The sequence below is a fragment of the Protopterus annectens genome, chromosome 1.part1 (genome assembly GCF_019279795.1).
Source record: "Protopterus annectens isolate FY-2018-M chromosome 1.part1, PAN1.0, whole genome shotgun sequence".
Classification (NCBI taxonomy): Eukaryota; Metazoa; Chordata; order Ceratodontiformes; family Protopteridae; genus Protopterus; species Protopterus annectens.
In genome coordinates, this window is record NC_056726.1 from 1,403,063,193 (window position 1) to 1,403,080,065 (window position 16,873).

At 39.9% G+C, this 16,873-nt stretch overlaps 1 protein-coding gene across 1 annotated transcript in view; it reads right to left on the reverse strand.

The window, feature by feature from the left end:
• The window catches only part of LOC122810694 (histidine triad nucleotide-binding protein 3-like), a 169,218-nt gene extending 156,106 nt beyond the window's left edge, over nt 1-13,112 (reverse strand). Inside the window, exon 1 of the mRNA XM_044082262.1 lies at nt 12,838-13,112. Coding sequence (XP_043938197.1) covers nt 12,838-12,981 — 144 coding nt within the window. The 5' untranslated portion in view covers nt 12,982-13,112. The remainder of the gene's footprint in view (nt 1-12,837) is intronic.
• Nucleotides 13,113-16,873: the final 3,761 nt, after the last annotated feature.

The window sequence follows — 16,873 nt, forward strand, 5'->3', positions numbered from 1 at the left end:
CACAACAATCATGGCTCCCAGTCTATACAGTTGCTACTCCCTATCAGGTCAACGGCCCTCTAGGCATAGTAGACATTTACAATCAAGGTTAACTTCAAAGAGATTCATGGGGCCCACCTAGAGAAGGTTCATGTTTAGAGTGCATAGCAAGGAACAATTAAGGGATGCAGGGATGGATGAATGTGAAAGCAAGTGGGAAAGGGCTTGAGGTTGTCTGGGTTAGGGGGGAGCAGGATGAAATAAAGATAGGAAAGGAGCAAAACAAAAAAAGGCAACTATGGCTGCACTTTACACATTCACAGTGATGCGCTGCTGCTGTTGACATTGTCACTACACCTGGTTATAGGTTCATAGGTTGGTACTAAGCTAACTGCCCTTGAGAGCCATTTTAAGCCTAGCCAATTATTCCTTGTGAGACTCAAACCTTGCACTTTGTGTTTGCAAGGCAAACACCTTAACCATTAAGCCACCCTCCCAGACTGCTTAAATGAATTTAAAGTATCGGTACAGTGGCTATGTCACTCCTCTCTAACTTAATGTAATGTGTGAGATAAGCGACTCTCATACCAACATTTCTACAGCATGAGATTAGTTAGCAGTCTTCCATATCTGACTGAAGCACAAAGTAGGAGCACCTTGCTTTGTTGTTTCACTGTACAGTAGTCCTACCCAACACTGTTACCTACATCTTTACACATTGTTCTGTTCCCTCTTTCATTGCTGTGCCTGCCTGGCTCCTTGGATAAGCACATGCCTATACTGAATCGTTGCTTATGAACTGCCCTCGCATCCCTAATCCCTGGCACCCGAGAGGTCTGTACATTTGTACATATGTGACTCCTACTCCCTGCACACATACAAATAATATATAGGCAGATTTTTCACTTTAATTAATCCTTGCTATCCATTTAAAAAATCACATATAGAGATGGTAAACCAATCAGCACTAGAAATTGTCCTAGCAGTTCTAGGAATCATACCTAATTACCACACACCACTACAAGACAATTGTTACCTCACATCATACATCCATAATAAAACCAATGTATACTATGAAACACCTATAGTACCATTAACAGAAACTGCTATACATACAACCATAAATACTTTACTTCCTACTCTTAAACACATCCCTAAACAAAAAAGAACTATTATCTGACTCAGTCCTTATTCAGCACTTATTCACCTGCATCTACACAACTTATGTTTAGCAGTGTCATTCACCTAAACCCAGGATCAGAACAGTACTAGGTAATCTGGCACCCTGAGCAGGTCCCCAAAACGATGTACCCTTCAATTAAAACTTGAAGAGAAAAACAAAAATACTCATCTGTGGTCAGGCAAACTGCATATTACAAATGCAACAAACAGCTTACTACAGTTAATCAACACAAACTGAGAGCTTCAGCTGTGTCTGCAAATAAAGCATCGGCATTCTTTTATGAATTCACAATATCTTCTTGGCTTCATAAAGCAATGCCGGTACTGTACTCCCAACACCATTGGCACCTGCTGATCATGACCCCTAATAGCTTGTGTCCAGGACAGCTGCCCTCTTTGCCTTGCCCTACTTATGTTTCTGCCCTGGATAATCACATTTAAATTTACTATTGCAAAACAATGCCCTTCCCCTATATGACCTAAAATATGCCACCTAAATGCAAGAAGTATTTACAATAAAATAAAACAGCTGCATGAATGAACTACTTGCTACAAGCCATATAGCCTACTGATATCTAAAACCAACAACATTAGATGAGCACACCCCCTCCTGGCTAAAAATGCCAAGGATACCTATAATATCAAAAAGAGCTGGAGGCATATTAACACTGCTCTGCAATAATCTACAGATGAAACAATTTAATAAATGAATAAATCAATATCTATGTTTGACAAATGAGAGCTGTTAGACTCCCTCCAACTAAAAAAACATCAATTTCTATATACCCTCCAACTAAAAAAACATACATTAATTTCTATACACAACAACTATTTACTTCCCACCCAACCATTAGATAAAAAATAGATATCTTAGAAGACATTCTATCCTGCATAACCTCAAAATTCAAACAAGACAATAATTTTAGAGGATGTTAACAGTGAATGGACAAAATTAAATCCCTCAACAACACCAAACTCGTATCTACGGACCATAAACCTGTTTGAACTAAAGCAACAAATATCAGAACTCACAAGTGCCAAATCCACTAGTAGAAACAGCATTTTAAACTGGATACTGACTATAAACAATAACAAATTTTTTGCTTCAAGCATACTATCTGACTCACATAATCTGGAAACATTCTAAAATGCACACATCAGCAACACATTACTGGATAAGACCAAATATATCCTTCATTGATGTGACTTTCTTCTCTATACTCCTGCAGTGTTACTGGAACCCACTAAAATGCAGTGTTACTGGAACCCACTAAAATGCAGTGTTACTGGAACCCACTAAAATGCAGTGTTACTGGAACCCACTAAAATGCATTCCCTTCTGTGAGGAAGTTAACTACTTTAACAAGATACTCCTGGCAGAAATTAAGCAAAGGATGGCAGGTCAGTATAAAGACTGGAAAATACAGGACAAAAAAAAAACAAACCTCAAAAACATTTCAAAATTACGGCTCACATAGAAACAAAGTAAAAAAAAAAAAAAAAGACAAAAGAAAAAAAAAATTGACAAACCACAAATCCCTTTCACTAACAGTTCAAAACAATTTTAGTACAACATTAATTCCTTAATAAAACCCTGATAAAAACACAAAAACCCATCTCCTTCTAATAAACTTAAATAGACAATGTGGCCTACAAAATAAACATCTACTTTATTCGGTACTTGCGTATTATCACAACCAGATTGTTCAGTACAAAAACGGCCACTGTATGCTCATTTCTCAGAGCAAGGAATGTGGTCAGACTGACTACTGATGAGTTTGTATGTGACAGAGGTGTATGCTTTTACTTGCAGGTCACAACCGGGTTAATTTGGACTGGAACAGAAGCGTCTGTGGGATTTCCCATGTTCTGCAAAACATGCATTCTCCCAGGACCCCGCACTCTCATTTCCTACATTTCCATACGCAGACTCAGACAGTGGTTAAATCAGTAACACTTCCAAAATCCTTTACCTTTCCGTTGAAACTTCTGTTTTGGTTCTTGTGTTTGCCCCACCTCCCCCGTTACAACCAAATATCTGTTTTCGGCTGAAACCCTCTGGATCTAACAGATTTTGTGCATATTCAAGCCCCACACTGACTTTCTTAAGTACACATTATTCTGTTACGTGACGCCAAGTAATATAACACCGACCTGCAAATTATAGGTGAAATTGCTGTAAATATTTTAAAATATAGGCAGACACAGTAAGAATACAATGATTTTGCAAATCAGTGTCACTGTCAACAGGTAGCGAAGCCTTAACAGAAAGTGTTGCCCACATTTCAGAATGATTCAAACTCTTCAGTGTGCCTACTGAAGTTGCTAAAAGGGCAGGGGTTGAGCCTAAACAGGAATAGGAATTTGGAGGTTATTCCCATCCCTGCTGTTTAACCAATGTGATCCGAAGTAGTCCAGACTTGGAGCACTCATTTTCAGTATGACCTGTACTCGTACGATGAGAAGTGTGACAATCACGACTCCTCCAAAATCTGGTTGCGATAATATGCAAGTAACCTTTATTCAAGTCACAATCTCTCTATTAGGCCAACAAAACACAATCACTGATCTTCAAAATACACAGTGCAACTATGGCAATTTTTTTCTACAACCAATCTCAAATGGCCTAATCAAGAAACATCTATTTAAAAAGTAAAAAAAAAAAAAAAAATGACCTTGGTACCTGATAATATCACATCATAGTATCTTTGCATAACCAACAGCATAATCTATTCAATGGCAATTCTAATACACAGGTCCATCAATGAATAATATGTGCCAACTATACAGAAACATACAAAATCCTTGTACATAAAGGTAGACAAAATCACAATTTCACTCACTCTAGACCCATACCTATCTTATCTCCCACCTCCAAAATAAAAAAAAGTATCAATTAACAAATCTTAAACCATTTAAAAAAGAAAAACTAACCTACTATTTACAACCTAGTACTGCTTTTGCTCTGGCCGCAGCACAGTCACCCTATTTCTGTTTTCTCAATCCAGTAAACACACAGTTAAACAAAAACAAGCTCACCATTTCTATATTTCTGTCTTTTTTGCACTTGCCAAAAGCTTTAGATACAGTCTCCCACAATGCTTCTTATTAGGTTTGCCAAACTCGACACATACAACACAACAGTAAACTGGTTAGGGATCTTTCTGACAGATCATAGTCAGTAAAATGGAAATACAGTCATTCATTCTTCATTCCCATATTTGTAGATGTACCACAAGGACCCATCTTGGCTCCTTTGTATTTCACATATTTGTTAAAAACATGCACAACACAGAACAAAAAGCAGTCATTATTCACTATGCAGATGATTCAACACTAATCTGCTCAGACAACCCTCCTGCTCAACTCAAAACAAAAACACAACAAGCTTTTAACAAACTAGAAAAATGGCTAACCAAATCTCAGCTTATAATGAATGTCAAAAAAACCTAATGAACTTCCTCAATCACCTGTCTGAATTAACATTCATACTACCTACAAAAGCCTAAAAGATGCTACACCAATGCAACACATGCAATCCAGTATAAATCCAGTACATCCACTGGCTACCTGAATTTCTCATAAGTTAAAACCATATCCAATATTCTAAACAAAACAACCAATGCTTAGCAATAACTGAACTTCTCGTCAAATATAGTCCCCTCATATAACTTCATTCTTAAAAACACAGCTTAATACACTAATCTAACAGTCACCTTAGAGACTTCCTACACTCAGTATATGTAGGACTGTGAACCTCAATTCCTCCTGACCTCTGATCAGAAATTAACTCAAAGCTTTTCTAATAACTTAAAAAACATGAATTCTTCATGTCAACTATGACCAATGCTTAATGAAACCTATTCCTTCTCTTTTGAGAGCTCAATTGCTGTATATATTTTTCACAGTTCATTATTACTTTTTTATTGCCATGTACTTGTACTGTACTTCTCTATGTTTGGACCTTATGTATTGTAAATTTCTTTCTTGGAGTGTGAAGTTTATGTACTGTAAATGTCTGTATCTGGAGCTTTTCTCCTCAAGTCTCTACTAAAAATGGGCTTCTGGTCCAGTTGGACTAACCCGGTTAACAAATGTCAAATAAACAGTACAAGCAGAAAATGACTGATTTCAACAACTGGCTAAGTTTCTGGTGTCATTCTAAGGGGATCCAGTATCTGTCTGCCTGGGACGACATGATTGACAGACCTCAATGCTTTGCCAGAGATGGCCTGCAACTATCACCCCTGGGCATCCGGATACTGGCCAAGGCTCTTGCCACCCCTACAGTGCCTTTTTTAGGTGGTGTTCCAAAGATCAAATTACCACCGTCATGTTGCTCAATGCTAGAAGTCTACATCTCAAAATGCACTTGCTCGAGGCACTCCTTAAAATGGAGAACATCGACATTTGTGCTGTAACAGAGACCTGGTTCAAGGCAGCAGAAAGCACCCCTGCACTACCAGGCTATAACTTATTCCACACCTTTCGGCCCCAGAACTTAGACTGAAGCTCCAAAGGCGGTGGTGTCTCCATATTCATAAAGGATGCACACACCTCCAGACTGGTAGCCCAACATAAAGCATCAGAGATACTTTAGGTGCAGCTAACATTGGGTAAGACAGCGATTCAGGTCGTAGCCTGCTATAGGTCCCCAACCATCTCCCAAGACTTGCACTCCACGTTCTTAAGCACCCTGGAGAATATTATGGTCCAACCTAACACTCTCTTGCTAAGCGACTTCGACTACCCCTCCATTAACTGGGTAAACTACTCATGTACCAGTACACTTGCCCAACGTTTCCTGGAGTTCATTAATTCCAATGCCCTGGACCAGCTTGTTCTTACCCCCACTAGAGGTAGCAACATCCTTGACATGGGCGACTGTTACTCTATACCAACGGTCAGCTCCTCCCTGGTTAGATCCAACCACAAACTAATCACCTTGGAAATCCACATCCCTCCTACCCCCCCCCCCAGCAAAGGTAACCACCACGAAAAACTTCTCCAAAGCTAACTTTGGGATCCTAAAAACAGAGGTGGTTAACTTCACGTCACCCATGCAAATGTAGAATAGTTGCATGATTGCAGAATCATATACCAATGCACTGTACGAACACGTACACAAATGCATGGATCTCGCCATACCCAAAAGAAAAAAGACAATCTCCTCCAAAAAAAGGAAGCCAATCTGGTGGTCCCCTGCCATAAACAAACTATACAACAGAAGGAGGAAACTGATGCAGAATAAGGTGAAGTCCCAAGACTGGAAAAACTCCCTTATCTGCCTCAACAAAAAGTTGAGATCCCTCATCAAATCCTATAAAGCTAGGTATGAAAACAGAATTGCAGCAGATAGTAAAGACAACCACAAGGCCTTCTATAGTTATGTAAAGAATCTCCACGGCAATACCCAGATATGCTCTGACCTACTGCACAATGGTACCTCCTATACCGAGCCAACAGATATTGCCAGTATACTGGCCAACAGATTCAGTGCCAACTTTACCCCCCCCCCCCAAAGGACCAAATCACAATACCAGTAGATTGGAGCAGGTTAAAACAACACCGTCCAAGGCCAAGAATGCAGCTTCTATAGGACCTGACAATATCCCTGGTTTTGTTCTACATGAACTACACAGTGAACTGGCACCTCACCTGTGTGCTCTGTTCAATCACAGCCTCATCTCAGGCTTTGTCCCTGCCAAATGGCACAATGCTACAGTTATCTCTCTCCACAAAGGAGGAGCGACTACAGACCCTGGGAACTACTGCCCCATTAGCCTGACGAGTCTGATTTGCAAAGCTATGGAACACATCATCATGGACCTAATAAATAAAGATACAGAGAATCTCAAACTCTGGTTCCCACACAGTTTGGTTTTGTGAAGGGTAGATCATGCCTGCTCAACTTGGTTGACTTCTTTGAGTCAGTCACCAGATATGTGGATGAAGGCAAGGTGGCTCATACAGCCTACCTTGATCTGGCCAAGGCTTTTGATACCATTCCCCACTCAGGAATCATAGAAAAACTCACTAAGCTTGACATCAACCCCCATGTCACTAGGTGGGTTGCAAACTGGCTCACAGATAGAACCCACAGTGTGAAAGTAGCTGACTCCAAGTCAGACTGCCGATAAGTCACAAGTAGAGTCCCACAGAGTTCAGTCCTGGGTCCTCTCCTGTTTGGTACCTACTTCTCTAAAGTCCAGGCCAACAGGAAGGGACTCTGGCTGACAAAGTTCACAGATGATTGCAAGTTGGGAGCTATTATTAACTCCCCAAGTGATGTTGATATCCTACAGAATGGCCTCGTTGTGACCATCGACTGGTGTAAGAACCATGGTCTTAAGCTCAATGCCAAAAAATGTGTCGTCATCTCCTTTGGGAAAAACCCGGTTCCCATGAATTACTACATTGATGGTAGTCCACTGAACACAGAAGACGTTATAAGAGATCTGGGAACACAGGCTGACAGCAACCTCTCTTTTGATCACCACATTGCCACCATGGTCAGAAAGTTCTTCTACGTGGCACATCTCATTACTAAAGGTTTTGCATCCAGGAAGAAAGAGGTCATTGTTTCCCTCTACTCTTCCCTCATTAGGCCAATCATCAAGTACAATGCCCCATTTGGCATGTACCTCACTAGACACCTGAAACAACTGTAGAGGCCGCAAAAGTACCATACAAAGAAGATCCTAGGCTTTAAACACTTGTCCTATATGGCAGACTCAAAAAAACTCCAACTATTCCATCTCATATCACCTACTTGGAGGCAATCTCCGTTTGACTTACAAAGCCACGTCTGCCCCAGCTCTGTTAGAAATGCTACATCTAAAGAAATCCCAATCCCTCTGCACCTCACGGTCCAGAGACCTCAACCTCATTACCACAATTAACAGAACATGCTGGAGGGACATGTTCACAACCCAGAGACTGACCATGCTATGGAACAGTCTTTCCATACATGTCAAGCAGAGCACCTCGCTGACCCTCTTCAAGAAAAATCTTGATGAGTGGATGGGAAGCAGAAAATTCACCCCAGGGGATAACACTAGTGGCTCTACTCGACAGAGGCACTGGGAACTAAGGTCGGGTGTCACTATGCCAGGGTAATCCTATGGCTAGGCTTGTAAAGGCCCCAGGGCCATTAGCCTAGTACACACCTATGAACCTATAAATAAAATAAATAAAGCAGGTAACCTAATTTAACCATAATCCCTCTGACACATCTAAGGCTGAAGTCTCAGAGATATCTACCAGTAATTTTTTTCCACTTCATCCTCACTCCTCCTCATTTTCATACTTTCTTCTGTATGGACTCACTGCACCTTACATCCAAATATTCCATTTCTTACCTTATTCCTTTAACCTTCCTATTCCTACTTTGCTATCTCTATGATTATATTACTTATATTCAGCCCAAGACTACACTCATGGGTGATTGTAACTACCCCTCCTTTAATTAGGATGCATATACGACCACTAACATGCAGCCCCAATGATTTGACTTTGTTAATTCAAATGCCCACTAGGGGAACAAATATCCTAGATCTGGTACTTAAATATGGGAGACTGCTGCACACATCCGACCCCCCCCCCCCATATGATGTCTTCACTGGCAGGATCAGATCACAAAGTGGTCTCCCTTGAAATAAAGGTAAAACTAGTCCCCCCACCTAACCCCAAAAACTTTAAGAACTTCTCTAAGGTAAATTATCGCCTACTAAGGGATGGCATAGCTAGATTCCAAGCCCCCCCAAATTCAGAAAACAAAGAAACATATGCAGAGGTGTACACAAAAGCCCTGTATAACCATATAAAAAACTGCATAAAAACAGCAGTACCAGACTGAAATAATCCCAGGTCAAACTGCAAAAACAAGCAACCCTGGTATTAATAGGTGTACAACATAAGAAAGAAAATCCTTTTGAAAAGTAAGACAGAATGTGTACAACACAGCAAAAAGTCCCTCATTAGTTTAAACAAGTGAATAAGGGAACTAGTTAAGTCTGTGAAAGCAGACTTTGAGGTAAAAACAGCCTCCAGAGCTATGGACAAACATAAGGCATTTTTTGGTTATGTCTGCAGTCTTAAGGGCAACACACAACAATGTGTGGTATTAGTTGTAGATGACATCACCTATACTCAGCCAGAAGATATAGCAAACCAGGACTTATCAGGGCCTTTCGGATCTCTGTTTAACCAAAGCCTCTGGACTGTCACTGTCCCGAAAGAATGGAAGACAGCAACAATCATCTCTCTACATAATGGGGACTCATCTACTCACCTTGGAAATTATAGACTCATAAGTTTGACTAGTCTTGTATTTAAGGCCATGGAAAGAATAATCATAGACCTGATAAATAATGACATAGGAAACCTCCAAACATTGGACCTGATCCAATTCAGCTTTGTCAAGGGCAAGTCATGCCCACTGTATCTGGTGGATTTCTTTGAGACAGCCACTAAGATCATGGATGACAGTAAAACAGTACATACCGCCTACCTCAACCTGGACAAGACATCTGACACAAATCTCCACTCAGGTGCTATAAATACATTCACAAAACTGGAAATAAATCCTTATGTCACCAGATGGATAGCCAATTATAGGTTCATAGGTTTATACTAGGCTATCTGCCCAAAGGCATTTATAAGCCTAGCCCAAAGTTTTCTGGCTTACACCACCCCTTATATGAAAAAATACTATGCCCATTAGTTTGTTGTGCCTCTGTCCAGCAGTGACACAGAGATGATTCCCGGGGTAAACCTACGATCTCCGATCACAGGTCAAGATTTCTCTTGAACAGAGCCAGCGAGGTGCTCTGCCTCACATGGACCGGGATTTTATTCCACAGCATAGGGAGTCTCTGAGTGATAAATCTATCCCTCCAGCACGTCCTATTTATATCCGTGCTAAGGTTTAAGTCGCTTGCTCTAGTGGTTTTGGTGGATTTGGATTTTTTGAGGTGGAGCATGTCCATTAATTCCAGGTTGGACATGGCCTTGTATGTCAGGCACATGTCACCTCTGAGCAGATGGTATGCGACTGAATAGAGCTGGAGTTTCTTCAATCTGGCAGCATATGACAGATTTTGGAGTCCCTTTATCCTTTTGGTGAGGAACTTTTGGGGTCTCTCCAATTGCTGCAGATGTCGGGTGAGATACATCCCGAATGGGGCATTGTACTCGATCATTGGTCTGATAAGTGAAGAGTACAGGGGAACAATGACCTCACTAGATCTGGATGTGAATCCCTTCATGATCAGGTGGGCAATGTAGAAGGTCTTTCTAACCACTTTAGCAACGTGAGTGTCATGGATAGGACACATGGATGATGTGGGTGAATCCAGATCCAGCAAGAGGGCAGCTACTAGTGGTGTACCACAGGGCTCAGTGCTGGGACTACTCCTGTTACGGATATACTTCTCTGAAGTCAAGGCTAATATAAAAAGCCTCTGGATGATAAAGTCTGCTGACAACTGCAAGCTGGGGGCAATCATTGAATCCAACATTGTAGATATGCTTCACGACGGTCTAGCTCAGACAAATGTTTGGTGCCAGAACCATGGCCTAAAGCTAAATGCAAAAAAAAATGCATTATCATACCCTTTGTGAAGTCATATACCCATGCAAATTAGAACATCAACAGCACATCCCCAACAGTAGACTCAGAGGTGACAAACTAGGTACACATATACATAGTAGCCTGAAATTTGCCTGCCGTGTGTCCACAGTGGTGAGGAAGTCATTCTATGTGGCACAACTCCTAAGCAAAGATATGGCATCCAGATCCAAGAAAATTATAGTCCTGCTGTACTCAGCCCTCATTAGACCAATAATCAATACAATGTGCCATTTGACATGTACTTGGCACTTACAGCAACTGGAGTAACCTCAGAGGTTCCTCACAAAGAATATACAGGGTATGAACAACATGTTCTATGCAGACAGACTAAAAGCCTTATCCCTTTACTCTGTCTTCTACCGATTATTAAGGGGGGGGGGGGTGACCTATATCTGACCTACAAGGCACTCACAAATCCAGCCCTGATGGAGCTGCTACATATCCACAAGTCAAGCAGCACACGGGTCACCTGTTCTAGGGATCTAAACTTAGCCAGTGACTTAAACAAAACATGTTGGAGAGACAGATATGTGTCTCAGAGATTGCTTCTTTAGAGCAGGCTTCCTATTTATGTTAAGCAGAGCCCTTCCCTGCCCTTCTTCAAACGCAATTTGGATCAATGGGCACAAATTCACATCTTGGGTAACACCTGTGTCCCTTATGGACAGGAACAGTCTGTAAGATATTAAAGGCATAGGCACAAACACATGCATGCCATCCTCTTGCCTCTAGGGGCCATATATTGGGTAAAATTGGGTTATATTATTGGTTAGGTTTGTAAGAACTCTTAAGCCCTTGACCTAGTAATCCCCATGAATCTATGAACATCACAGATGCAATTATTAAACTATACATATTTGTTACTTTGAAGCTTTTCTCCCAGTGACTCTGCTGAAAAAGTGTCCATCAACTCAGCGAGATTACCCTGGCCAGCAAATAGAAATAAATAACTAAACACAATAAGTTTAAATGTACACTAGAGATATGGGAGTTTCAGAAAAAAAATGCATACTCTGTACGGTTTACAAATACAAACGCCAGTCACTTTGGATTCCTAAAAAAGGCAAATAGCTTGCCATTTCAGCATCTAGGTGTCTACACAGATTTGAGATTAAAAAATAAAAAACAAAGTGTTATTCTACAAGATCTTCAGCCAACAAATGCAATATTATAAAGTCTACACCATTTAATCATAATGGGTACTCGATACAATCAAGCATCCCATTACCAGTTTAAAGAAGGTATTGGTTAAATACCATTCCAAAAACTGAGATATGTTAAGCAATTTCTAATGTAGTGTAGGTAAGAGTGAAGGGGTATGTCATTGATGCAGTTTCAAACTGTTTAAACTTGCTTAATCCACCCAACTTCAGTTCTTTGACAGTCAAACAAGGAATAGTCACAGCACAGCGTATACTTAAAGGTATGACCAGATTCTTTGCGCCGACCGCCCCGACCTACCTACTCTACCTAGCCTAATCATATGATTAAAGTGCATTACACACAATGGCATTCCCATACTATAAGCTTTAACTGGATAGTCAGTAATAAAACGAAGCTTACATCACACTGGAGTTATGACATCTTGCTGTCTGGATCTTATGTACTGTTGTTTTAACAGAGTAGTTACGTATGAATTTTAAAATAGAAAACGTGGTGTGCGTGTGTGTGTGTGTGTCTGTGTCTTTGAAACTGCAGGATAAATTAGAGTGCCCTTCCCCTAATCGTGCCAATTTGGCAGCACTCATCGTCACTACGCATTTTCAGGAAACCCCAGAAAACGTATCTAGCAAGTCTTTGTACAACGATGGTTAGTAACAAGCAAACATTTCCAAACTAAAGGCGGCAATATTCAGCGACTGAGGAATAACCTTCATAACTGTCAGTAGCCCTGCCTGCTACAGTTTATAAAAAGCTGACAAACACACTTCCGCGTTTTACTGGCTACTATGTTGCCCCGACTAAAGGAAAATATTCACCACGACGCCACGGATAGTAAACTTAGGGCAGATAATACGTTTATTTATATTGTATTATCTTACGGTATATAAGAGCTCAGTCTTCTCTTCGCCACTAATAATTCTGCAAAACAGACAATCGTCTTGGTAGCAGTTTCCACCTTCCGGGTTGTCAGGAGTGCCATTAGGCGCTACAGCCGCCCCACCAGTCGCTGTTTCCGCTGCCATAGTTACACGGGTCAGTCTGCTGTGAACTGCTGAGCAGGTCTAACTAATGCTAAACGGGAAAACACAGCGGCTTCACCTCCTTATGTGGGGTGGAGCAGATTGTAATATAGTGAATGTCGAAACTGCCCGACTTGGAGACTTTGGAAATTCATGTGTGTCGTAACTAGCACACCTCTCAGCTGTCTCTGATTTTGACACGAATTTTAGCTCTGTCCCTAAAACTGATGACTTTTGGAGACATGGTAGTGAGTTACACTTAATAATGACAATAATTAAAGTTACAGACTTCTTTTACTTTAGACAATGATATTAATTTGCATTTTCTTATTCTGTTAACATCTCAAGTAAGCAGCACTGATACTTTAAAAAGTGTCCCTGTTTGTCCCTGATTATTTCTGGATTTGTCCCTGATTCTGTTGAGATTTGTCCCTATTTAGTTGAGAGCTATGACTGCCTTATACACCTCTAAAGTGTACCTCATTGTGAGTTTTAAAAACTCTATGATCAATGTTCCACATTAAAAAGGTCCATCATGCTCTCATTTTTAAGAATATTAAGTCAGAAAAAGAGCTTTTTGTAGTAAGAATAAATAATTATTAACCACGCTGTGTGAGCATTGAAGCTGTTAATAAGTATCCACATTTTGCCCAAACGTTCCATACTGTGAGAGGTAATGTTCTAAATACTGGAGAGAGAATGTTGAGATCTATGTTACAGTATAACATGCTTACCTCCCAAATCATTTATAACCAGTTATAATACTTAAAGAAATGTAAGACACTGTCCAATGCATGCAATCCAAAATACAAATTCCAGTCAACTTCTCTGAGCAAGAAATCTGGGTAAAGTCATAAATAAAAGTGGGACAAAGGTCCAAAAACAGGGACACATTTTAAATATTGGTTTTACAAACTTAGAAAGTTGATAGAATAACAGGTTTTGCATTAGCATGAATTTTCTGAAGGGTATGAAGTTTGAAACTCAAACGTTTGTCATTATTTTCTAACTTCAGTCTGTAATGGTTTGCCACTAATTTGCCAGAAAAAAAAACACAATTTTATGAAAAATGGACAAAAATAATAAGCAAAAATCTTGACATTCTGTGAAAATCTGTACATTTGAGAGGTATGCATGTAATTAGTTTTGAGGAGGCCCGCACTTTCTTCTGAATGGGGAATATATAATCTTGGTATATACTGATTTTTATATGTCATTTGATGAGTGAAGCATTTTTCTTGTTTTCCTGTCCAACTGATCCAATACCTTTTGGGGCCAATCAGTCACCACAAAACTGACAGCAAATTGGTTTATAGTTTGGACATTGTTCCTAGATGTCAAGGCTGTTTTCACTAAATGTTAGTCTTCTAAAATATTCCTTACTAAGTTTTGTTTGCAGTTGTTCAAGTTTTATTGTCGATCCTTCATCAATTCCAAAATATTTATACACTCCCTCCTGCTTAAGTTCCTTTATATCACATTCCTGGCAATATTGCAATACTGAAGTAGCTGAGAAGCATTGAAAACATGAGCCACAAAGCATTACAGAGTGTGACACAAGGGAAATACTGCCAGCCCAGCTAGCTGGAATTTTGTAAATAATTATATGTCATTTGAGAATATTAATATGATTTATATAGAAATGTAACAAAAGGAGACACTGCCAGCCCAGCTATCTGGAATTTTATAAACACTTATATGTCATTTGTGAACACCAGCATGATGGAATTGCTTGTGTTAGCAAATGTATCAGAACTATATGTTACATGTATATTACACTGCTGATACAAAAGTATGTGTTGAACAGGGTTTGTAAAGTATTGAGCTTCAGAGATGTGTCCACAATGTATCCTGCTGGAACACAGAAGACTAACTTGCAAAACTTAAGAAGTGTCGAGGTTAAGTTGCTTTATAGCCAGCCATAAACAAGAGATGTTATCTCTCAGTTTCAATGCTGCACAATGTCTAGAGCTAGAAGTTTTTTTTTGTATTGTCTTGAAAGAGAATTAATTACTAAGTTTAAGATGCAGAAGTGTTTTATTGATTTATGACTTCCTGCACAGCTGTGAGCAAACATTTGAAGGCTATGTATTTTTTACCAGAGATGTCAAATGCAAACAATGGGGGGGGTAGCCTGGAAACTGAATTCAGGTGACAAAAAGTGATGTCATTCAAGCTAACCCAGCAGTAATATCTGATATTAATTTAAGAACTCTCCCAGAGGGAGATTGGACATTTTGTATTTTGTCTTTGACCTAGAAACATCCACCTGTCATCACATCTGCACTTGCCTTGCTCTGTAAATAAGTTTTTTAGGGCATAGTAACTCTTTTAGATATAGTTAGGAATATAGTAAATATTAATTTAGATGTTTTCTGTATTTATTTGAGACTGTCTTGCAATGTTGTTTTAAATACTTCCTGTGATTTTGAACTCTGAAGTAACTGTGTCTGTGTACTGAGCATTATCTTGTTTTTTATTATTTATCATTAAATATATTTAAACCTATCTTTGTGGCTGATATTTGTGAGACTTACTTAAGCCCTTAAAGTACATGCATATCTATTTGGTGACACTGTGCAGGCCACTCCTAAATAGACTTGCTGGGTCAGACTACCATTTGGATAACAGTAACATTACACAGTAGGATTGGGCACCCTTTGTTCAGGGCCTTAAAGGTAGCTGATAAGAGTTGGCTGGTGGCAGCTGGAACTACCTTGTAGTCTGACCAAACGGGTGTGTAGCTGGTGGACCTGTGCCAGCCTTTCCCAGGAGTGTGTGTGTGTTTTTATATAAATTAAATCTCAAAGTTTGTGTATGTGTGTGTGTGTGTGTGTGTGTGTGTGTGTATGTGTGTTTCATCTACTTGGGCAGGAACATGAAGCACTGGTTGGACAGAGTGGGTGCTGGAGGTCTTAGCTTGACCACTCGGCTGAGATCTCAACCCTATAGCTGTGCCAGTGGGGAGTCTTATTGGGGATATGGAGAAAGAAAGGGAAACCAGCCCCAGACTGACTGTGGTCTCTTTGTGCTCTTAAGGAAAATTGCACTTTACTGTGTGTGTACTTCTCTTCCTCCCAGTGTGTACGTCTCCCACTGTTGCCAATAATGAGGATTGAGGCTCCTTGATTGCTGGGCCAATGTTGGGGCATCACATAGAGAATGATGAAATTTATATCACATGGGATCACCCATTACTAACAGTTCAAAAATAGATGCGAGAGAACCAGATATAGTAGTCAATGAAAATAAGACAAAAGTATCATTGGTAATTGAAATTGCTACACCCAGTGATTACAGTGTGTTATGTACAGAGAAACACAAAGTAAGAAAATACCAGGATATGCAGGCGGAAATCAGGGCAATGTGGAAGAAGGATATCCAGACAGTTCCAATAATAGTAGGAGCAATGGTTCTTATAAAAAGCATTTACAGTCTTATTTCAATATGCTACCAGTAAATGTAACTCCATATGAATTACAGAGGAAGTCAGTGCTGGGCACATTGTAGGTGCTGAGAAGAGCACTTTTGGCTAACATCAAAGACTGAAACAATACTAATTTCATGAACTTTAATCATACTTTGACCTAGGAATGTGGTCCATTCCTGTTATGGTATTAGAAACACAAAAGACTTGGAGAAATTAAAAAGAAAGCATCAGTGACCAAATTCTATAATCTTACAGTATAGGATAATTCATATGCAATATAAAACAGACTATGTATCTGTTTATCCATTTTCCTCCCTTAGGTTAGAACAGTATGTCCTACTGACTTCAGTATGTTAGGTTAATTGCCCTAGTTTCTGCTAAATAGATCTTTATAGCAATAACCCACGCCTGGGTGTGGGTAATGCTAAATTTACCCACAGTTGGCGTGGTTTGGTCCTGAGGGCG